This window comes from Falco cherrug, chromosome 1 (genome assembly GCF_023634085.1).
Source record: "Falco cherrug isolate bFalChe1 chromosome 1, bFalChe1.pri, whole genome shotgun sequence".
NCBI classification, from domain to species: Eukaryota; Metazoa; Chordata; class Aves; order Falconiformes; family Falconidae; genus Falco; species Falco cherrug.
In genome coordinates this window covers 63,659,940-63,685,282 of record NC_073697.1, presented here as the reverse complement: position 1 = coordinate 63,685,282, position 25,343 = coordinate 63,659,940, and the positions used below count along the sequence as shown (strand labels likewise).

General features: G+C 38.2%; 1 protein-coding gene across 8 annotated transcripts in view; it reads right to left on the bottom strand.

Moving 5' to 3' along the window:
* Positions 1–3,196: 3,196 nt before the first annotated feature.
* FAT1 (FAT atypical cadherin 1) overlaps positions 3,197–25,343 on the bottom strand; it is a 112,160-nt gene continuing 90,013 nt past the window's right edge. For 4 of the 8 annotated variants that reach the window (XM_014281583.3, XM_055706175.1, XM_055706205.1 and 1 more), the window contains 15 exons: positions 25,048–25,262; positions 24,502–24,639; positions 24,043–24,186; positions 20,712–20,909; positions 15,660–16,461; positions 14,257–14,388; positions 13,984–14,147; positions 12,938–13,400; positions 12,278–12,431; positions 11,906–12,016; positions 11,059–11,690; positions 10,678–10,815; positions 8,642–8,701; positions 5,847–5,882; positions 3,197–4,902 (listed from right to left, as the gene is read on the bottom strand). In XM_014281583.3, the coding sequence (XP_014137058.2) occupies positions 4,277–4,902; positions 5,847–5,882; positions 8,642–8,701; positions 10,678–10,815; positions 11,059–11,690; positions 11,906–12,016; positions 12,278–12,431; positions 12,938–13,400; positions 13,984–14,147; positions 14,257–14,388; positions 15,660–16,461; positions 20,712–20,909; positions 24,043–24,186; positions 24,502–24,639; positions 25,048–25,262 (4,013 nt within the window). In that variant the 3' untranslated portion in view covers positions 3,197–4,276. The other 4 variants (XM_055706198.1, XM_005441241.4, XM_055706191.1 and 1 more) reach the window with 3 other exon arrangements.

Here is a 25,343-nt window from a genome sequence, read left to right as displayed (position 1 = left end):
CTTTGCAGCGGTGCTGGATATTGTGCTGTGCTTCTCTGATTCTTCTCCCCCACTCCAGCTGTGGAAGAATGAGTAATGCTGCCAAAATCTAATGTCTGCTTCAATCTGCTTGGTTTGATGGGGACTTTGTCTTTCTAATGTTTTTATGAAGGCTTGTGTGGTCTTGAAAGCTGTTTAATGCTACAAATTGGAAAGAGTTATGAAAAACAACTGAGGCACCCACCTCTCGGCTGTCTGGCTTTTTTGCGTGGAGTGTGTGCAGAGCTTTGCTGTGAAGTGCACAGACTTCTCGTGTGGAGGCTTCTGGTACCCTGGTGTGGCAGTTAGCAGCTACTGTTTAGTGTGCAGAGCTGTGATCTGGACGGAGCTTGTGAACACAAAGTCAGGAACCACCCCAGGCACTTTGGAGAACTGCGTCTGTTCAGCCCTGGTCTGTCTGCAGACAGGTGTCAGCCATGACCCACGACGGTCCCCGGAGCAAGAACTAATCCCTGCGACTGTCTTCAAGGGCTTTACAGATACCTTCAAGGTGGAGGTGGTGCATTCATTCTCCCCCTGCCTCTACCTCAATAAAAGGGTGGATCTTATGTTTTGTGTCTTGCAGTTAGAGACTGATTTCATACCTTCTCTGGCTTGAGTGGATTTGGATTTGTATCCCTTGGGCAGTGCAGGAACTCCTTAGACTCGGTGGCTTGGGACAGTACTTGTTTCATGGAGGCAATGGGTAGAGCAGGGAACAGCAGAAAAACAATCTGAGTAACCTTGGAGGAGGGGCCACAACCTGGTACTCTCTGGTCATGTTCCTTCTTATATGTCTCTGTCCTGGAGTCCCCAGACCAGGTGTGCATGTTAAATAAAGACTAAAAGAAGTTTTATAGGATTGTCTGTTGTTGTTTCTATCTCAAATATTATTAATTGGGTAGAATTACAGTTTGTTTTCTGCTCCAAGGCAAAATGACATTTCATACACTCAAAATGCAAATCTGACAGAACAGCAATGACTTTTAACTCCGATCTGCCAATAAAACTTTAAATTCTACTAGCTCGAGTATTTTAAAATAGAAAAAAATCACTTCCACTTTTTCCTGTACAAGACGGACAGGGACTTAACTAGAGTCCAGCAAAGGGACAGTAAGACGATTAAGGGACTGAAGCCTCTTTCATATGAGAAGCTGAGAGAACTGAGACTGCTCAGTCTGGAAAAGAGATGGCTCAGTGAGGAACTTGCTAATACAGGTTTACAAATACCCAATGTGGAGATGTAAAGACGACACAGGCTCTTCCCAGTGGTTCCATATGGCAGGACAAGGAACCAATGGGCACATATTGTAATCCATGAAACTACATCTGAACATAAAACTCTTACTGTGAAGATGCATGAATGCTCGTTGCCCAGTTTTTAATTTCCATCCTTGGAGACAGTAAAGAGATGCCTTCCAGCCTCTGCTGTTCTGCAGTTCAGGGTATTGCTTTCACACCTTTTAATATGGGTATGTCAATTAGTTAAAAGCTGAGAGAAGTTTGTATTTCTTTAGCCACTTAAAAATCGGTATAAGGAGTTAATTAAAATATATTAACAGTAACTATGAGGACTTGAATATGTGAGTACACTGAAATTCCCTATTTTAAAATGTTTGGCTCAAATCATCTGGCCAATGCCTTCTGATGTCTTGGACAACTATTAAGTCCAAGAGCAATGCCCTGCTCTATTAGTGTTTTTTAATTGGGTTAAAAATGTCACCAGCTTAGTTTTGTGTATTGTTGTAGCTCTGCATGGGAAAACAGGTTTAATGGCACTTCAAATGAGGTGGTAATAGCTCCTGGTACTTCTACAAAGGGAACATGGTCTTGGCTTTACTCACCAATTGCAAAGCTGTTGTGAAGCTGAAACTGCCTGTTCTTTAAGTGACTGCTAGGATGCCCTCTTGTCTCCTGCTGTGAAGTATAACTTGGGTGTTGCATGTTGCCTAGCAGCACTGTTCTTGAGAAAGGGGGGAAAAACAAGGATATTCTGATACTTTCAACATAAGGTTTTCTTAAGCTGACTTGGAGGTTTTTTTGCAGAGTAATGAGGCATTGTTCTTTTTCAGCATGATACTCTGCATTAGCCTTCAGTTCACAGTACTACAAACAAAAGTATATTTAAGTGCTGGAACTCCTGTCCTTCACACTTCTTAATTTTAAAAATCTGTTTTCAGAGCTTTCTGCTGCAAGCAAGCAACTTAAGAAAACGTATCTGTAGGGTAGCCTTTCATTTTATCAACTAAGAAATTATGCAGTTCTGTGCAGTGTCTTCCTCTTGCTGCCTTCTGATGTTTATTCCTACTGAGAAGCAGATATTAAAGAATCTTGAGCAGAACTGCCACTAAGCTTAACCTTCACAGTTTAAGATGGACCTTAAGCAGTGATTGTAGTAGCAGCACTACTATAGAGTGCATGATACCCTTTACTCACAGCTCTGAAGATGTTTTTAAAGCTATCATTAAATAAGAAAATTGAGTCAAATGTACAAAACGCTCTTCATTATCAGGGTGAACATTGCAGCTTACAGCCAGAACATGGTTTTAAACCCACTGATTTTAGCCTTTTTACATACATCACACATAATGAGATTCTTACCTGCACATGGGCAAGTTAACACTGAGGAATGTCTGTTTGGCTCTTCACTCTGTCCAGTAATCCATCCATTTCCATTACACAGCTGCCAGGCTGGGAGTTGCTCCACTCTGTGCATAGATAGCACTCTAAATACAAATCCAGTAGCTTTCCCCCAGATGGTGGAAGGCTAGGCTTGGCTCTCAAGCCTGACAGATTTTAGTATTTTACCTTTCCAGGCTACAGAATTCTATGAGACAGTAGGAAAAAAAAAATAAATAAAGAGGCTGAGCTAAAAGAATTCCAGGCTATATCAGAAATTTACTAATGCGCTAGGAAATCCGTATTTACCAAAACTCAGAAATTGGCACAAATTTCGGCATGCAAGTGTGCAGTCAAGAGACAACTACCCATGAAAATAACTATTCAGGTGATTAAAAAAGGAAGAAACTGCTTCAAAGAACTTTTTCTTTTTTTTTTTTTTTCCTGTACGTATTTTTGGGACTTCAGGGAAAAAAAAAAGCCCACACCAAACCCTCAGTAATTTACATAGCTGATACTGTGCGTTTAAAGAAAAAATGCAAACTACCGAGAAGGCTACTGAAGTTTGATACCCATCAATCTTTATTCATACTGGCCCGATTACTTTTTAAAACACCATTAAGCAGACACACACTGCCATCTAGTGAGCATCTCTAACATCGCTGCAGTTCGAGTTCGGAGGAGAGGAAAATGTGTTGCTTGGAGCAAGTAACTTAACACAGTACAAAACACATACAGACTTAAAAACGCTGCACGGAATGCTTTGTCAATTGTATATTATATAACAGAGATACACAGAGCAAAGCTAAAGTATTTTATTAATAATTTATTGTCAGTAAGAAAGACTGGCTAATGGTAATTTTCAGTAAAAACCTTTACAAGACCATTGGATCACAAATATACAGACACTATAAAAACTGTGTCATGGTGGGTTTTGGTTCTAAACTGGTATGTAGAGGGTCCCCAACACGCCTTCCAAGAAGGGAAAAAATGTTTACAGTTCTAAAATTCAGCAACCCTTTTAAGACATTTCCACGTAGCTGACCCAGAAAAATATCAGACCTAACCTATGTACAATTGGAATTGTGTGAGTATGTTGATTTTTTTGTGATGAAATGTCATACCTTAGTTTTTGGGAGAATACATACAGTGACGCCTTGATTATAATATGTCAGGGTGCTAGTTTTTTAATGGCACACTAACACGGCTAGTTTCAGTGGAAAACAAATCCACAAAATATCTACAAAATCTAGTTAAAACTATTAAAATCAAAACTGTACATAAAATTTACAAAAAAGTAGGACAAAATTAATTGCATTAGAACTATATAAATATATGCATCATGCTAACATGGAGAAGTGGTATGTGATTTATTTTAACATAGACAATGTAAGTACAAAAAAGATATTCAGAAATGGCACAGCCAATGGAATTCTGTCCGATTACAGTAGGTCAGGAAATGGAAACAGGCTGATGTAGTGAAATGAACTGCATGATCCAAGGCCGCCATGCCAGTTTAGCTCACTGAAACAAAAGCATTCACTGTGGCTGGGAAAAAAAAATAAAAATAAAAGAGATCTTGAAAGTTGTTCTAGGATTGATAAAGTTTGTTAGAGTCCAGGCACTTTTGTTGAGTGTGTCAGACTTCTGTATGTTGCTGGGAATCAAGTGGAGGAATTTTCACATCTTCAAAGTGACCATCGTCTCCACTCTCATAGTCACTCATCATGACTTCAGATTCCATCTCACAGCACGCTGACACATCAGAGCATGAAGCTGTGGAAGCATACACAGACATGGACGTGTTGTCTACAGCGGGTGCTTCAAAGTCTCTATTGTACCCTAATGTGTAAGGAGCGTAAGGTTCTCTGTAACTGCCGTTGACACCACTGGCTGTGGTCTGAGGTTCTGACATGTCTGCAGGATAGTGATGGGGAAGGTACTGATTAAGATTAAATCTCTGCCTGCTTCTTGTAGAAGAACCCAAGCTACCTATGGCTGGCATGTCTCTGGGTGGCTGTATTGACTCAAACTGGTCGCTGTATTCTGGTGGTAATGGTGGAAGCTCATCAGGTGCAGGAAAGTCATCAGGTGGAGGTGGAAAATCACTCTCTATGTCATAACCGCCAGGGTAATAGTCTGTATCGATGGCGTTTGGATCTGTGTAGAGGGGAGCTGACTCCTCAACCACTTCGTAATTTGGATACTCTTGGATACCTGGCAACTGAACACTTGGCATCCAGTCTGATGTATCCCAGTGATAACCTGAAAAGTTATTGTTTTTGAAAGAAAGTAGTATTAGTACCTTGTCTTCAAGTCAGTCTGAATTGAGAAGTCAATACATGTATTAAGACAATGCAATCACTGCGATTAGGACACTACTTGTTAATTAGAGAGCAGTTTGCCCCAGTTCCACAGAAAACATTCAACACAACACAACCTTACATTATGCCATGCATTAGGTAATGCACCAATCACACTTGAACTTCTACATTTTCTCAGACATCTCACCTAACATAGGAAGAGCTGTAGGTCACCTACTGAATGTGCTGTCACAATACATAATGGCATAGAATTGTTCACTGGATAGCAAAGAACCAACAGCTTCCTGGTGCAGCTAAATTCTTAATCAATTGTTGTTGAGTAATATACCACCTAAATAAGGGTGGTAACAGCTGCCTGTTTATCTTAAGAATATATTAGCATATATAAACCATGTTTTTCTTACATAAAAAACATTATTTCTAATTGGTAAAGTATCCAGACCACTTAAAACAACTTTACCCCTTAACTGAATTGTAAAGTTAATTTCACAAAATGCTGTTAGCTCTATATAACTGCCACACCTCTGATAATCTTTTACTATTAGTAAAGACATTCCGCATTCAAATACAAGAACAAAACAAGAAAATCAAGCTTAATCATGCATAAATGACCGAACTTGATCCTCTCTTGCAAACTCCCCTTGAATAAGTTTGTATTCATCTGCTGAAAACTAGATGTAAGCTTAATCTCATTGAAAAATAATTGTTTTTTTAATCTGAATACCAAAAAGGAAAATGGTACAGAATTGCAATAAGCTGTAAAGCTAGTAAAGAGTAAACACTGCAGACAAATGCACAGCAAGCAACTGATAGTAAGTCTGTGTTAAAACCAAGTATTAACTGAAATATTTTGGTGAACATCAATGAACTGCATGCAGAAGTCACCTCTTGAATTGCTGAGGTCAGGAACAGCAAAAGATTCTTTAGGTGGCAGAATGAGAAGAAAAAGGAGAAAATATCTGTAGTTAGGAATCAAATAGTAGAACCAATGTGAAGACAAACAATGACTGTCACTATGATGTTTGTGCTGCTTTTGTCCAGTTTACTTAGCAGTACTAAAGTTGGTTTTTGTTTGGTTTTTTTTTTTTTTTTTTCTCCTGGGCTCCTCCTTTGTTAGATTTGAACTGTAGAATAGCTACTGAGTTAAAGTACAGCCCACCTGGGACATGGCTGTGTAGTGGCAAAATCTGCAGTCTGTAGTTTGCTGAAATCCTAGTATCAGTAGATTTAGGACTTCTGCAACAAAGGGCAACAAGACTGGGTCTGATTTTTTTCTTTCCTTGCATCCCCCCTTGTTTTTCGATACAGGGCTGCATCTACTAGGACTTATACTTTAAAGTATTTCATGCAAAAATGTGAATTTGCCCTTTAGTATCCAGCTTCCACGCACTGGGAGACCTGCCTCCCTTTGTACAGCTATGCCAACAACTCATGCTCAGCAAAGAACTGTCCTATGTTATCTGACAAATATTAAACCTTTCTTTCTTCATTAATCTATAATCCCTTATCAGGTCTGTAAGGATGGGCGATGCCTATCCTAACAGCAGAATCCTCTCCTAAAAACTGATACTTTTATCTGTTCTTGGAAGACTGGAGGGACAGAAGCTGTCTCTTGGGAGGGTGTCCTCTACTTTTTTTTTTTTTTTTTTTTTTTTTTTTTTTTTAAATTTTTAAGCTTGCCTAGCCCAGACAAGAAAAATACTGTCCACACTAAAGGCGCTATCAGCCTGAGACTCTTAAAACATCTCTGGCCTCATCTCCAGAAAGTTCTGATCACTAGTCTAGTTTGAAGATGCCATTCTTCATTTTTATAAACTGGGTACAAAACTAAAGCCAATAGGCAGACTGTGGCCTCATGATTTAGAGCAAGGAACAGGGAGATCTTGGTCCTGTCCTCTTCTTCTGAGGCAAAATACAGAAACACAAACTAGAACCTGATGTGCCTGTCTTTCTAGGTGGCAATCTGCTAGACTGGAGCTGTAATTGCTTGTGCACTCAGCGTTGTTGATTTGCATGGAGCTACAACCTTCCTTGAGGAGCAGCGCAGAGAACACAGGCCTACAGCTGTCCTAGGATGAGACTAGCTACAATTCATGCTTCCAGGGAACCGGCTGGACAGAACCACTTGGGGTGACTAAAGAAAAAGACCATCTGTCCCAGAACTTGACCTTGCTGAAGTCCTGAGCAAGGATCTCTGCTGCTCGAACTGGCACCCTCCTGAGGGTGCTCAAAAGCAGAACTCGTTACCTAAGATGCTCTGAAAGAAGGAATGCTTATTAAGAGTAGAAACTTCCAAGCATTAAAAGGTAGCTGAACAGGACATCTTTAATCTATAAATATTCTACAATGCATAACATATTTGTATTTAACTTACAGTGATACTAAACCACCAAGCAATACTGTCAACCTTGACTTAAGAACTACATCCATAATTTTTGGTTTCTGCCTATTAAGATCTCAAGACAAAATCTGAATAATTAAATATTTCCCTTGATAGATTTTGCCTCTTTTAGTCTTATAATTCTCCCTTTCATAAATACTGTGCATAGAGTACTTGGACTATAGTTATAGGTACACATTAATTAAATACTTTCATGTAATTAGAAGTCTTTGCATTTGTCTACTTTTTGTGTGTCTGCATACATTAGACAGGATGTACTTCAAATAAACTAAAGAGAAACTTTAGCTACCATAATTAATTTTATGTTCTTAAAATGGCTTTCAGTGGGGTTTAATAAAAAAGTAGGGTTTCCTAGTCTGTATTAAGAAATAGGAAACATACACTGTGGATGTTATTTCAGAAGTAACGTCTGCAGACTCACAGTCATGGAGTGAATTACTTCCATATTACTGTATTACTGGAACTTTAAGGACTTTTAGGTCATATAAAACAACAGTTAGCATTTGTATAGACTCACTGGCACCTTTATTACTACTATTATTTTGTAAAGAGTTTGTGTTTTCCAGTCTGGTCAGTTCTTAAGTGTTAGCAGAAAAGAAATACAATTCCACTGAAAATGTCTACTTTGACTCTCTCTAACTTCCAAATACATGCTACACACACACACACACAAATATACGTGTGTGTACATATATACACCCAAACATACCTTTTAGACACTGATGTAAGGCTGGGTAGTAAGTGACTACTTAAATTGATGGGGATGTGTATGCCTATATATCTTAACTGCATACTAGAACCATTTTTTCCTGCTAAAGAGACAGGTTGATGTGAAGGCCAGAAGTGAGTTCTAGTATCAGACCACTCCCATTCTGCTCAGCTGGACAAGGTGCCAATTGATGTGGGTGGGCGAAGAAAAGGAAGCAGGGGCTGCTCCTTTTTCATCTACAGTAGTGTATGTAATTGCCTTTGATACTGTCTCAGCTCTGTTGGGAGCTTTAGTATGAGTATTTTCAGAAAAGAATAAGCACCAAGATCTTTTTATGCCAATTTTTTTTTTTTTTTAGAAGAAATCACACTTTGAGACCTGTCCACAGGGTATCTACAGCACACACATGAAAATATGAACAGATATACAACACAAATATATTCTTTGTTAAAACTTATCAGAAAGTCCAAGTAAAATTTTATAACTCCCATCTGCTAGGGCTACATTACTAGAAGACAAATGTGCATTATTCTGCCAAAGCAGTAAATAAATATGAAAATATGTATATACCTTCTTTTTCCACCGAGTCAACGACAGCATTGACAAGGTGTATTACAGTCACTATGGAAGCTTGTAAAAGGTATAAAAGGAGCAAATGAAAACAAACCTATAGTTAGTATCACTTTAAACAGCATACAGATATACAAAAAAACATTGTGAAATTGCAATTTATTACTATTTTATGGAACAAGACTATTAGTGTACATATACATTTACTCTGTCTAGAAAGCAGTTTCATATAATACATTTCTAAACCTAAATTTTATCCTTGATAAACATGGAGAAGTACTTGTAACTACTCCTGAAGCAAAATCTGCAGGAGCACAAAGCTGCTTTGGTTGTGTTTGAATTTCTGAAATGTTGCCTAAACACACCATTTGCATAATATTTCATCTAGTTACCAATAAACTAGCCTTTTCTAAAGGCTTGTGTTGGGTGAATTAAGGAGTATTGCACTAGGCTTCCCCTTCTAGACTGCCAACTGCATTTTTTTTCACCGTCAATGAAAGAAATTTTCACTGAAATGAACTAAAATGCCAGAATATGAAAAGTACCTACTGAAAACTTCCACGGCTGACCTACTTAAGCTGTGTGCAACCAGTAGTACCGCAGCAGGAATACCAAATTCAGGTTGTGATGTTCTTATTTAAAAACAACTAAAATGAATGATTTTTTTGTCTTCTTTTTCCCAAGATATTTTTGGAAGGCAAAAGAAGTATTTACTCTTACAGGGTAGGATGAAGTAAGCACATGCAATTTTTTTGCATGGCTTAGGGGTTAAATTTCAAACTAATAAATTCAGAATCTACCAGAAAGAAAGGAAGGAACAATATCTATGATGCTACAGCTATTTCTCTTAAAATGATGTATTAATGAGTAATCAATACATGACAAGAAATGTGAGTAAGAATATATTAAATACATGGGATGGAGAGGAGGGGAGAACAAAACGTACTGCACAACACTTAATACCACAGTAAAAAAGCTGATATCAGATCTACTGATAAAATGATGAGTACTGTAAGCATACTATTTTACTTTCACCAATCATTAACACAGATGTTTCTTTTCATGCTTTTAAGAACAAATCGCTCTACTTCGCTGAGAAGCAGAATGTTCTTTATTCCTAAGCTAAAGGAATTTCAAATTCTTTTTACCAGAGACAAAAGCAGAAATTGGAATAAAGAGTCAAAATGCCTTAACTTAGTGAATTAAGTAACAAGACAACTATGGCTTTGTCCAATCAGCCTAAAATGTTTCTGAACACATAGATGCATTCATATCTACTGTAAAAGCATCTGTCATCACAATGGAAAAGTAAAAGACTTCCAATTGATAATAATAAACCCCACAAATACATATGCTGATTATATTTTGATGGACCAGAGTTGTGATCAAAATATTTTTTTTATATTGGCTTTTTTAATGAATGAAATTTTTCTATGCATTCATTTTAATCATGGTGAAAGCCAAATATACTCTCTTACTAAAACAAAATTCCTTTTTGTGCAGCTTCCTTCATTACTAAAGTAATCAAACTTACAAGCAGTCCCTTAAACTCTGCTCTCACTCAGAACTGATCTGATCCATATGGGAGCTGAGGTCGCAGCAAGAAAAAGAGAAGGAAACAAATGAAACTGTAACACCAGCAAGGTTTTTACTGAGAGCTGAATGTCAAAGTCAAAATTATATTCGTGCAGAGGCCATTTTGTAAATTCCCTAGAAGAGTTTCTCACATTTGAACACGCTTTTAAAACCTTTTAAACACAAGGCTCTGAACAACTTGTCTTGCATTTTCACTGTTAATATTCTAACAGAATAATGATTACATATAATTTTAAGGTAAATTAACACAAGGTATATGATAGGCAAAATACTCCTAAAAAGTTAACATATCTGGGATTTAACATAAGCAAATATAGATATATATTAAACTATTTAACATATATCCATATATGTAAATCCTATTGATATTAAAAGATATAGATGCAAAGACAGAACAAATGAATGCAAGCAGCAGTACAGAATGATTTTATTTTACATACCATTATCATCACATGATTCAGACTGGAAGGAGCTGAGAGATTGGACCTCAGACATGCTTTCTCTAGCACTGTAAGGATGGGAGCTTTTTTCATCCAGAGGCTTTTTTGAAAGGCAGGGATCAAGATCTACTACTTTAGCTGAAAGAAAAAGTTTGAAGTGAGACGATTAATAGATTCTAGATTAAGGAGTCAATAAAATTTAAGGTTGAAATCTACACATTCATACAAAACTTAACAGAGCATGAAGGCCAATCAGATGCAAACCCCAGTGAAATCATAATGCCTTTTGTGCCCTAACAGGCATAAACAGAGACTTTGTACTTGAAATTGTACTAGCACACACCTTTAACAGAAAAATAATAAAATAAGAACATTTCTTACTGTCATAGTCAAAATCCCAGCTGGGTTTCTGTATTGAATCGCTGTCCGAAGGAGAGTTGGAGGGAGGTGGAGGTGGCAAATTTGGTGCTACACTACAAACAGCTACAGCTTTCCGGTGACCATGTACAGAATCTGGATTAAAAGTACTAAACTCTGGGTGCTCAGGGATAGCAGACCCCTCAAAAGAATTCCTGTCAAGATTGTTCCTGGAGTCACTTGGAATGCTTGGAGTGTATGAAATGGGACGAACAGGAACCTGTGGCGGGATGTCAGAATAGATGTTCTTATTCAATTTTGCATCAAAATAAGGTCTTTGCAAGAAAGCTGTTGTGGCTCCTAGTTGCTTGTCTTCAGGTTCTGGATGGCGCTTCTTCTTTCTACTAATCACTTTGCGGCAAACAACAAAAATCACTACTAACATGAATATTCCTGCGATGAAAACAATAATCCCAATCACTTCAGCTAAGCTAATGTTCCAAGATGTTGAAACATATTTGTTAAGAACGATGTCTGTGCAGTGTTTTCCTCCAAATCCACGGCTACAATTGCAGTGATATGAACCATAAGTATTCTCACAAAGAGCACCATTAAGACATGGGTTTTCTATGCATTCATCGACATCAGTCAGGCACCTACCAGAAACAGAGCAGAGAAATGATGGTTAGTTTACATCAGTGGACTTTGTTTAGTCTCCTTGTTCTCAACAATTCTAGATATATTTAATATACAGTACTGTACGGTACCAGGTGATTCGCTATTTCATCACCATTCCAGATTGCAATGAGTTTGAACTGTTAAATGTTAAATAATACTGTTAAAAATTCAATATATGTGGAACACTACCTACCTTTCTCCACGAAAGCCTGCTTCACACTCACAAACAGGTCCGTCCAAACTGTCAATACACTTGCCACTGTTTTTACAAGGATTGTCTTTGCAATATGGACCTAGCTGGCACCTGTAAAGAAAAAAAAAAAACAGGAAAAAAAAAAGGGTGGGGCGGGCAAGCATGAACAAACCATTACCTTACTGCAAATGAGTATATAGTGTGGGATTCAGGGCTGTAACACAGGGGCTGGCATTAACTTCAATTAAATCCAGTGGGTTTCAAAGTCTGAGCTTTAAGCAGGAAACAGATTAAAACAGAAAACAGAAAAAGTGTTACATTTATAGCCTATTCTCTAAGGGGTTCATTGGTACAATAAACATATAAACATACCTTTGGCCTGTGTATTGTCCCCGGCACTGACAGATAAAATCATCACTGACTGGGATGCAAGTACCACCATAAAGACAGGGATTGGAAGCACACGGGTTGACACTTACATCGCAGTGGGTTCCCATAAACAAAGGTGTACACTTGCAGTAGTAACCTGAAATTAAATACAGTCTTTTTGAAAGATACACATGGCTTCACTGGATTCAAGATAAAATCCTCCCTACCCACCTACCTGTTTGAAGAGAGAGGGGAATGGAAGAAATTGAAATATTTTTATTGAAGATGAAGGTAAATCTAACAGTAAGTTTTTTCTTGAATATAATTGAAGAGTAAGTTCCACTTCTCTCATGAAACTCAAGCTTGTCATAACGATTTCAGAATTTTTAAGGAAGACTCTAAAGCGGACAGTTAAGAGGATGGACCTCAGGTATTCACACTGAAGATTAAATCCCCACATTGTCTGATGGACTTTGTCTACTTCATACCCCAAGGAACTGAGTCTAGAACACAGGCAGACACAGCTTTTCTACCTGCTCAACAACCAGCCTTTCCACAGCTCTCTGGGGAAGCAAGAATTATTCATAAAGTTTTTTCCTTCAAGGCAGGGAAGTAGAAAAGCAGTTCTGAAAACCAACAGCAGAAGAATATAACACAGCTTACCTCCATTTGACAGTGCGTTGCAGATGCCTCCATTCTGGCACGGGCTGCTTGCACAACCTTCTGTGGTAGTCAGTAAGCATCCAGAAGTCACATCTACCGATTCTTCCATGTGTGCATAATTTCGCGGCTTACTGTTTAGGGGAAGCTCTTGTCCATTAAGTACAACAGAATCCATACAGCCTCTGAAACCATTGCTAACCTGAGGGCTTCTACCATTTCTTGTACCTTGCTGCCGAATATGGCCACCAAAAAACACATGATTATCCAGGTTTAGTGTCCTAAGTGTACCAGGAGCAGTACCAGATGCAGTATGTACCCTATCCAGAACAAGTCGTGCATAATTTCCATCCACTTCTAGAGATACTGAATGCCACTGGCCATCGTTAATCTGAATGCTCTGAATGGAGACAATCCCAGGTCCGCTGCCACAATCAAATTTATACTGCAGCCTTCCATGGTGAATCTATAGAGGAAAACCACAACATCAACAAATGGTTAGCACACTTAGAGAGTATAAAATACTGATGCCTATAAAGTTTATGTCTGCTGGAGAGACAGGAAGATGGTAGGCAGTTCCATAACTTCCATAAAAGGCAGTTTAATAACGTTGTATTTCAAACAGTCACAGTGATTGTGATTAATTCTGTATGGTTCTTCTCATTAAAGTGTATACTTTGTACATTTCTTCCTCTAGTAAAGAAGTCACAGATCATCATCAAATGATCACACAATACTTCAAGACCTTTCACCTTGTACTTTAAGTGACTTTTTCCATATAGCCTTAATGAGTATCATAAGCACATGCATTTAAAGTTATTATTTTAAATAGACTAATTCAGAGTGGGCTTTTTTGTTTTATTTCTCTTTTATACATTTAAAAAAACCCTGTACAAGTTTGTATAACACACTCTACTTTGAAGACAATTCTCAATTATAACAGTTCTACAAGATGTAATGATTCAGTCTTTTAATGTGGCACAAAAAATAGTAAGAAGATGGTAAGAAAAAAAGAGGACAAGATATGCACTAGGGAGATTTTAATATACCTCCAAGATACTGTAGTCTGTTCCTCGAGCATACATAACAACTGCATGGGCAGAGTAAGTTTTAAGTCTCATTGTCAGCTTCATTTCCTCTTTGTTCTCATTTTCCATGAGACGGTACTTCACATAGCTGCTCCCAGTAAATGTCACTGCAGAGCCAGCCGATGCTTAGGAATACAGAAAAGCATAAAATGTGTAAACACAGGACTGGAATCATCTTAATATTTGGAAAATAATATGGTTTTACACAGAGATTTTTAAGAGTTAAGTTCTTACCAGGGCACTGTCCAGATCTGCCATCTTGACAAACACAGATGTATTTTCCTTCTTTTGGATCTCCTAAACATTCAGAACCTTCAGGGCATGGGTTTCCTTCACACACACTATTCACCAAGGGGCATTTCCCTTCTGTAAAACAAAACACGTTATTTCTCTTCTGTTGGTGGCAATGGCATTTTGTGAAAGGGGACACTAAAGTACAATAGCTGAAAGTAACCCAAATGATATTCTTAATTATCACAGAATCAAACAATCTATGACTATTTTTTCTAGAAATATTTCATAAAACAGGGAACAAGTCTAAATTAGTAGAATCATAGAATGGTCTGGGTTCGAAGGGACCTTAAAGATCATCTAGTTCCAACCCCCCTGCCATGGGCAGGGTTCACCTTCCACTGGACCAGGTTGCTCAAAGCTCCATCCAGCCTGGCCTGGAACACTGCCAGGGATGGGGCATCCACAGCTGCTCTGGGCAACCTGTTCCAGTGCCTCACCACCCTCACAGGAAAGAATTTCTTCCTTATATCTAACCTAAACCTAACCTCTTTCAGTTTAAAGCATTACTCCTTGCCCTATCACTACATGCCCCAACTATCAAGACAAGGAAGTGAAGTAGTAACAGTTACGGGACACGAGTGGCATAAATAAACACAGTCTAGACAAATGGCATATACAGTGACTGATGTTCACAGCTATCTTCGTTACTCAAGCAATTAAAGTGGTAAGGTTTACCATTACTATCATATACCATAAAAAAACAACATGTAGATATTAAACATGGACAGAGTGGGTTGGGGAGAGCAGAAGAGTGTTCTGTATTTGACACGGAAAGGGAATGGGCTTTAAATATTTACTTAAGATGTGCAAGTTCACCCAGCAATATTAAGTCATGATTTTGAGAAGCGATGTTGATTTTCTCAGATTAATCTTCTGTTATAAATCTGTATACTTATAGGTATCTTAATGGATATCCAATTCCCAGTTCACTCTGTCATTCCCAGCCAAGTTTGGAAGCTGTGTGGGCTATTCCTCTAAGCAGAAACCAGGAAGTATTCATGTACTTTTCAAGAACTTACCTGCATGCATACAAAACTGAAAATGGCTGGCAATTTAGAACAGGCAACAAAAAAAGGAAAGTCTTTCATAAAATGGAAAATGAAGGTGTAACTAATGGAAAAAAAAATCCCCTCCCATAAACTTATACCATGTAAACTCTTAAAATGAGGTAACAAGACAATAATTACTTCTTACTCTGAATAAAATTAGGCAAATGATGCAGTGACAGTTACAGGACATTCTTAACCTTGTCCTGTAATATAAATTTTCCCATGTTGATTATAACTGTTCAAACCCAGCAAAAATCTATTCAAGGCTACAGTTTTCCTTATTGCTTTTCTTACCTTTACAAAGACAAACTGCTGTTCTGTGATGACGGGGAGTGACAAAACTCAACCTGGCTGTGCTGTGGGTTGACATGATACTCTCATCCACTGTTACTTTTTCTTCACAAAATTTCAAAGGACAATCTAGGCCTGCGCAAAGCTTATGAAAAACATCAATTATCCGGACACCTAAAATCTCCTCTAGGTCAGGCACAGAAGAGTTTATCTTGTGGAGCAAAATTCTCATTGGGTGCTGAGAGCTACCAGACTTCTCAATATTCAGGAGGACATCAAGATTTGAAGGAGGATCAGAAGGCTGTAAACTAACAATCTGGATATCATTTCTCCTCACGCCCAAGATGTTTCTTAATGCTCTCTGGAAATTGCGCCAGTAATCACCGATGAATTCTTCAGGGGCAAGGTTTGCAAAGCGTATTGCAATGCTGTGATTTAGTAAATCTTGTGTGATTTGTCTGATGTGTACAGTAATATCAGCTGCAGTTGTAAATTTTCCATCTGTCACAGTGACATTTAGGAGGTACTGTCCTACATCTAACCTTTTATGTGCTATCAGTTTGCCACCAGTACTGGAAACAGAGAACAAAGATTCCATTTTGGGGTCCAGACTGTATGTCAAGGTATCATAAACATCTTGATCAGTTGCATGAATTTTTCCAATGACACCACCTGAATATTCTTCCCCAAAGGCTGTGATAAAGATTTCTAGAGGCAGAATTGCTGGAGAATAAATGCTTTCCTCAATAACTCTAATATCAATGTAAGTCAAAGTTGACAACGGTGGTTTTCCATTATCTGACACCTAAAGGAAGGTGAGAACAGGGTTAGATTTTTGCTTTATCTTCTTTTGCTTTAACTTCTACTGTAGATATTTGTACTGTGTACAGTAGAGATGTGTTTTTCCACCAAAAAAAAAAAGTTCCTACAGGAAAATGCTTTATGTAAATTTCATACCACAGTTCCCAACACAAAAAACTAATACTGAAAATTCAAAAAGCTCATATAAGCAGGCACACACAAACATGTTTTCACTTCTGCCAAGGTCAAAAAGCTAACAGTGCTCCTAATAGCTGGAAATGCCAGGAAGCTACTAACACCGCTAGCAAATACAGAGGAGATGCACAGTAGCTGATTTCAGACAGCAGATGGTGCTTGAAGCTTTTTTATTTCAAGCATGGAAACACAAACTTGAAGTGAGTCATGCATTAGAAATTTACAATATGCTTCACCACAGTTACTAGGAGGTGGCTTTGAAGACAATCTAAATGCAGTATGCCAAACGGTACTTCAAAAGGAGAATAATAGATGTAGAAAGTTACAATTAATGATGTTGTCCATTACTTGTGATCACGGAGAGGGAAAAAAAACAACCAAACCCAGTAGTGCTACTTGCTTCCAACAATTAGAGTAAGTATCTTGAACAGAATCAGTCCAATTAATTTTTAAATTCTTTTTAAACAAAACACCCCCTGTCCTCCAACTCTTTCTGACAAAAACATACACTGTCGTCATATGAAGAGAGGACCAAAAAAAGAATAGAAAATGGAGAAAAGAGCATTCCCTTGGGTTCCCTTTCTTTCTTTTTATTTCTCAGCTTTTATTTCCCATCTACCTTTTTCCCAGAGCTATTTCCCAGTTACTGAAAGTGTGACTGAAGAAATGGGCAAAGAAGAATTGGAGGGATGTCAAGGGACAGAGGAGGATACACAAGGCTCAGAGGGCAGAAGATATCCTGCATTGTTCAGGATTTAACAATAATTTTGCAATGACTACACTTTGAAGATCTTACCAATTTAAGCAGAAAAGGAAGAACTCCAGGCACAAGGTTATCTGTGGATGTGCACATAATCGTAGCATTTTTAAAAGGTACCACATGTTTCATAGCACTACATGTCTTCATCCGTTAACTCCCAAAGACAGACATGGCAAGAAACCTGCCCTCTAGTTACCCAAACAGAAATAACGAGAGAGCGCGCACACTCAAGTTGGCCAAGTTTTGTTTTGCCTAGATTTCTGCCTGGAAACAAGGCAAGGCAGGCAGTTCAGCTACAGGAGAAATGCGCAAGGGGCACAAGAAAGAGCTCAAAACAAACAGGCAAGCAAAATTATAACAAATGGACACTAAGAAGAAAAGCCAAGCCCCAGGAGAAATGATTTCTCGGTAGTGCAGATATTTAAAAATCTGCTGTGGTTTTAAACTAAAGACTTCAGAGTGTGGCACAAAGGATTGTATGACTCATAGCTGAAGATTTCACACACTCATGTTGTGAGACATTTGTTAATGGATAATTATTTCCTTTGGAGAGAAGGAAAGCAAACGTGAGTGGCATGTGCGTGTTAGGGTTGTTGGGAAGAAAAAAAAAATCCAAATCCTTATTTCCATTAAAACCACAAAAGTAAAGAAAAAGAAAGGCTCATTTTAAGTAAAGTTTTTTAGTGGTAGTGGTAGTGTGTATGGGAGGGGTTGTTTCTGAGTTTTTGGTGGTTGGTTTTTTTTTTTTCTTTCATTTAAAGTATGCCTGTAATGTAAGAACACCTCTGCTTCAGCAATCCACTCAGAAAGCAGCTAAGGTGAAAGCTGTCAATACTGAAAAGCACACCAGTGAAGGTCAGTTAAAAAACAAAAACAAATACCGAGAGATCATACACAGCCATTAACTTGGGAACTGCAAGATGAAAGTGCAGAAATTCAAGATAGTGTAAACTTGAGAAGATCCTACAGCCTTTCAAAAATCTGTCTTTAAATGAACAGGGAAAGAATATTTTCCCACAGAAGTCATATCTCTGTTCTTATGTGTAAACCTGGAACTGAAGTCTTGTGAAATGGAAATGCTAGTTTTAGTCTTAGATGCCTTCATACTCACGTATAGTGACTCACTAGAGGAGAAGATAATAGCAAATCATAGCACTGTGTCTACTTAAAAAAAGCTATCATAGTGTAAGATGACAAATGGCAATTAAAAGACAGTGACATATTTCCAGAATCCAGGCAGGGAACTTGTAAATCAAGGGATTAGACAGGTCTAAGATAACTGAGATTGGGTAGCACAGCATACAAAAAAATGTGCATTCGTGTAGTCTGCTTCAATGATTTACAGTCTCTGAGAAGCCTTTGTTCAAAATGAGTACATTTGTTTTAAGACACTTGTTTAGCTAACACATGCCATTAAAATACCCCTTATTCATTCTCTAGAAAAAAGGCACTTTTCAAGTGCTGTGCTAAAGAGAAAGTAGCTGAAGTACTGACAGGCTGTTTACAAGCATCCTGCAGCCTAGGAAGTGGCTTGGAAATGAAAGAATGGTGTGATTCCACCCAGAGGAAGGTGTTAAGACAGGCACTTCGTACTTCAGAAAAGGCAGGCACATTAGGAAGGGCCAAAGGTGCAGTTAAATCATGAAGTGCAACTAAGACAGTGTAGCAGTCTGCATAGAACAGGCATAATTGCCTGTGCATGCATTCATAGGAATAAGTTTTAGAAGCAAAATAAATAGAAATATAGTTACTGCTTAGAGAAAATATAAAATAAATCACATGAATCTTGTATTACACTGATCGCACATATGGGAAAAACATTCCTGGCTCTTCTCTAAACAAAATGCGACTTTGGACAATTGGCATAGAACCTGGAAAGCCTATTAGGCAAGTGTGACAAAGCCCAGCTCTACTGCTGTTTCAGACTCATGCAGTCTAGGAAGGCCAACAGAACCATCCTTTAGGTACCTTGAAGGCTAAACTGGTTCCACCACTAATTAGCACATCACTATTGAGAAAAAAAATGGCTAACAGCAATGATATACCTCTGCCTCCTTTTTAATCTCAGTGCTTAAACCCTAAACTAAACTACATTTAGATGGAACCTTTGTCTATGCTGGTTCTTATACTAATAGCCCCTGATAACACCTTTTAGTAACTCAGACAGCAAATGGCAGTACTGTGGGATTTTTTTTTCCTTCCCCAAAGAAAAGAAATAGACTTTGTGTAAATACGTCATGATTACTATCCCAATGTGGACAGAATTCAGCATACACTGATGAAGGCAGTACTGTCCTAAAACTCTGCAAGTGCATGCTTATTCAGAAATTGTTTGTAATATTATGTATGAGAATAATTTAGAGATTGAAAGAAATTCCTCATGTAAAAATAAAGGTATGAATTTTTCTTAACACACGAATCTGGAAATGAAGTTTAAGAATTAAGACCAGCTATTTTTAGCTTACCAATTTCAAGTCGCCTATTCACAACTGCTTAATTTATAACTGAATTAAAAAGGATTGCATAAGATTAAAAAAATGGTTTGAACTTTTCTTATATTAGGTTACAAAAAGTATTTTAGAGAACTTAGCTGTGTTAATGCAACTGGGATTTTTGGACATGGTCTGGTCTTTTTGCACAACAATGGTAAATGCAGGCATATGTTACAGCATTTCAGGGTCATTTCTGAGTTTTTTGCTGTGTTTTCCACTGCAAGATTCTGAGATCTCCAAGTACTGTGCTGCAAGTTTCAATGCTATCGGCAGAGGTCCACTGACCTGGTTTTCCAAACTTAAGAAACTACGTTTTCAACTGTCATTGGAAAAAGAATGTGGCACTATAGAAAAATGTTTCAGTACTGCCATGACGTGCAACTTCCAACAACCCTGTGTCCATCGTATCAGTGTAGCAAGGCCTACAGCTTCAGGAGTCAGAGACAGTGCAAGAAGTCTGCAGCCAGGAGTAGGTGGCTCAAGGAACCTGTCTCCTGGCTTTTCCAGCATCCACATGAAAGGGCTTATCAAGACCACTCACCCAGTTAACACTTCACTTACACCTTACCCTTACTGTGAATTTAATTAAGCTTAACTGTTACACCTGTGTAGATTTCCATTTAAACCAACAGACTTTGTCTCTGAAGGTGTTACATCAAGGGACATGCCTCAAATGACTACTTGGCATGTCAGGATCTTGTAATAGAAAGACAAGGGGTAGGCAGGAAAAAGTGGTGGACTGGATATTAGTGGGAAAAGTTAACTAAATACTTATAATGTAAAACAGCTAGAAGCAGAATATCATACCTTAATCTGAAGTAAATAGTGATCCCTCACTTTGCGATTCAGTGCAGCAGTTGTTGTCAGTACTCCCTGCTGGTTAATCTGAAAAGTGTTCTCTTCATTTCCACTCAGGATGGTGAAGAGAAAAGGAGGGCCATTGTGAGAAGAATCCTTGTCTGTCACCACTAGCTGTAGCACACTAAATCCAATAGGCTTATTTTCCTATAAACACACAATACAATTACATTGGTTTTGCTATAATTGAAGATATAGCCTGACATTGATTTCTTTTTCATAACAGAAAAAAAATTATCAAATTACTGTCAAACCAGTTAATCAGTATAAGAGACATCAGAATGACAATACTGTTTAAAGAAAAATACTACCCTCTGAGAATAACAACGAAAACAGTCAAAGGAGAAAGAGCACATTTTTAAAGTTTGGTTTTTAAACTTTGTCTTGTATTTTTAAAAGTAGCTCAGCCTTAAAACTTTACATTTCCCACTTCTGGTCTGAATTAAGATTACTGTAGATTAACTACCAAGTCATCAAAGATTTCAAATTTAGCTAAAACACCTGTTAATAATAATCCAATGCCTTTGCTGGGAGGACTAGAAAAACACACTCCTGCATTTGACCCCTTGTGTCCCTAATTAGTGTTCTGACTACAGTTGTGGCTGCTACAGCCACAATTCAGTTAAAATACAAAAAACAGGTTTTAAAATTTGCATCATAAAGTCCCTTCAGGTTTGCATCATGTAGATGCCTGAGGTTTCACAGGCACTTCACATACTTTGCTTTATCATACACACAAACTGATTTAACAACACCTCTCCCAGAATACTTGTGCTATACTGTATTGACCAGATTTTATATATATATATATACACACACCTATTTTAAATGCAAAAAAAGTAAAACATTATTGTGAAGTACAGTAACAAAATGCTAACCTTTTGCAATTGCAATAACTCCTAACAAGCATACTCTTTGTTCTTGCAAGAGTAAGTCAAGCTAATTATCAGATATTGCAGCTGAAGCTTCTCCCCTACACAGTCTTCAGCAAAACAGACACAGATCATCATTTTAAAGTAGTACAAATATTTACATTTTAATATCTAAAGTAATTTGATTTTCATAATAGCTAAGCACATTTCCAACTACGTCCAAATATGTCCATCTCCAATAAATCAGGAAATGCACACCAGCATTCTTGGGCAACTCCTCCAGCTTTTTCTCTGGCACCCTCATACTGGGACAGGCTGATATGAATGAACTATAAAATATGAGGTCTTTTTTTAACCCCACTTATCTATTGTACAAGGACAGGCACCGGCAATAGCAAAAGAACCCAAGGGACTGAGCTCACTTACATTACTCTTATGAAGGTCTTAATGCAATTCCTTTGTTCCATTTATTCTCTACTGGATTCAGGAAGACAAGAGGTAGAGATGCTGCCTCTGCTATCTTTGCTTTAGCAGAGTTTTCCGAATCAGAAAAGTACATGCCAGTCATTTGAAAATCTGGCCCACCACCACCATCCTAAGGTGCAAAACTAGTCAAAGGATTGGTGTATAGCAACATGAAAAACTACTCCTGTTCCAACTGCTTCTGATCCCAGAGGAGGCCAATGGGAATGAAGACTTGACTTAATGTGCCACAGTGCGCAAAATTTGCTTCACAGTAATAGGTACCTAGAGTATCTTAGAGTCATTGAATCATTTAGGTTGGAAAAGACCTTCAGGATCATCAAGGCCAACCATTAATCCAGGACTGCCAAGTCCATCACGAAACCATGTCCCTAAGTACCATATCTATGCATTTTTAAAATATCTTCAGGGATGGTGATTCTACCACCTCCCTGGGCAGCCCGTTTCAACACTCGACAACCCTTTCAGTGAAGAAATTCCTCCTAACGTCCAATCTGAACCTCCCCTGGCATGACTTGAAGCTGTTTCCTCTTGTCCTGTTGCTTGTTATCTGGTAGAAGAGACCTACCCCCACCTGCCTACAACCTCCTTTCAGGCAGTTGTAGAGAGCAATACAGTCCCCCCCTGCAGACTTACTGAGGGCACACTCCATCCCCTCATCCAGATCATTAATAAAGATACTAAACAGGACTGGCCCCAGTACTCAGCCCTGGGGAACACCTCTTGTGTCTGGCTGCCAGCTGGATGTAACTGCAGTCACCACAACTCTTTGGGCTCAGCCATCCAGCCAGCTTTTAACCCAGCACAGAGTACACCCATCCATGCCATGAGCAGCCAGTTTCTCCAGGAGAATGCTGTGGGAGACAGTGTCAAAGGTTTTACTAAGGTCCAGTTAGACAACGTCCACAGCCTTTCCCTCATCTGCTAGGCAGGTCATCTTGTAGAAGGAGATCAGGTCTGTCAGACAGGACCTGCCTTTCATAACACCATGCTGGCTGGGACTGATCCCCCAGGTGTCTTGCACATGCCATGAGATGGTACTAAGGCTGATCTGCTCCATAACCTTCCATGCACCGAGGTCAGGCTGACAGGCCTGTAGTTTCCCAGATCCTCCTACCTGCCGTTCTTCTAGATGGGCATCACACTGGCTAACCTCCAGTCTTCTGGGACCTCCTCTGTTTGCCAGGACTGTTGATAAATGATAGAGAGTAGCTTGGCGAGCTCTTCTGCCAGCTCCCTCAGTACCCTCAGGTAGATCCCATCCAGCCCCATAGACCTGTGCATGTCTAAGTGGAGAAGCAGGTCACTAACTTTTCCTTCTGGACTGCAGGGACTTCATCCCACTGCTCCTCATCCCTGTTTTTCAGCTCAGGGTGCTGAGTACCCTGAAGGTAACTGGTCTTGCTATTAAAGGCTGAGGCAAAGAAAGCATTGAGTAGCTCAGTCTTTTTCTCATCTTTCGCAGCAATGTTCCCCCCTGCATCCAAAAAATGATGCAGATTATCTTTGTCCCTCCTTTTGTTTATAAGTATTTGTAATATTTTTGTAAATTTGTATCTTTTTCTAATAACTCTAAGCTTAAAAATAAATAGCAAAATTATGTATTTTAACCTACCTGTACGATACTAAGAATATTATAAACATAAATGCAATGTATAAATGTCAATGCAATATACACATGTCCACACATGAAGTACATGAAGAAAGAACATGCTCAACTTGCATCATAAGTTCCTAAACAGACTGCACAATATGAATTTTGTAACCCTTAACACTTACTAGGTTAAGCCAGTCTCGCTGACAGCCTTAAATAATTAAAAATATAGGGAAATAAAATTGAAGCATTTATCACATTTTGCAGAGCTTTAAGTCATAAATTAACACTCCAATATTATTAATTTGACTAGTTCACTATCTGTATTTACCTGGATGATAACACTATAGTTTCCTTTTGAGAATACTGGAGGATTGTCATTTACATCAGAAACATCGATATTAACTGTGGTTGTGTTAAGTCTAGGTGGGTTTCCATTATCTGAAGCTTGAACTGTCAAAGTATATCCTGAAATCTAAGAAGAAATAATAATGATAATAAAAATTTTCAAACATTCACCAAGGAGCAAAAAGTAACAAACTCAGCTTTTGTTTTAAGGAAGAAATATTTTAGCGCAAATCCCCAGTAAAGCTTGCCTTCATATATTTAATCCTTTCACTTCCTCCCTGCCCCCGCAAAAGCACTGACATAAATAGATGCTTTCACTTTATTATAGCTATATTAATTCTGGAACATGAAATGGTAATTACAAATATAATAAAAAAATGGTGGTCATCAATTACATATAGCTAAATTAACCCCAACTGCTCACAAAGCATCAAAACCTTACCTTTTCTCTGTCTAGAAGTTTAGTCACTTTTATTTCACCCCTGGTAGGGTCAATTGTAAAAGGATTTCCCTGATTGCCATCTATAATTGCATAGTGAATGCGGTTGTTTGAAGGTCCATCGGCATCATCTGCCATAACCTAAGGGACATTACAGTCTCATTTAAAAAAGGTCAAAATAAGCTCTATCACCTTTCAGATAAACTCATCCTGAAGATGAGCACAGCTGTTTTAGTCTAACACATTTCAGTTCTCAGAAGAAATGTCACCCAAATAGAATATAGCAACAACACTTAATTTCCTGAATTTCTTCTGAAAATTAAGCCATGTTCTCATGAGAAGAATGCAAATATATCACAAAATATCAACTGCTTTCCTATAGCATCTCAAGTCTCTGGTTCTGAAACTTTTTCAAAATAAATTTTCAGTTCATTCAGTGGCAAACTTATGAATTAATTTATGTCCATCTTCAAACCAATATTTATTCCTTCAAGACTGAAAGCATGATTGTCATGACACAGTATTTCAAACGAAAAAAACAATACATACTGTAATGACCGATTGTTCAAGCATAGCATCTTCACTGATCACTGCAGTGTAAGTGTCTTGGCTAAACACTGGAGTATTGTCATTGATATCTGTTACATTAATATTCACTGTTACAACATCACTTAATGAAGGTGTGCCTCCATCTGTGGCTTCCACTGTCAAGTAGTATTCATGAGAACTTTCATAATCCAAGCTCTCAATGATAAAAATGGCTCCTAGGAAAGGACAAAAAAAAAACCACAAACAAAACCCAAAAGCTCACGAACTCTGTTATTACTGTAGTATTATACATTGCA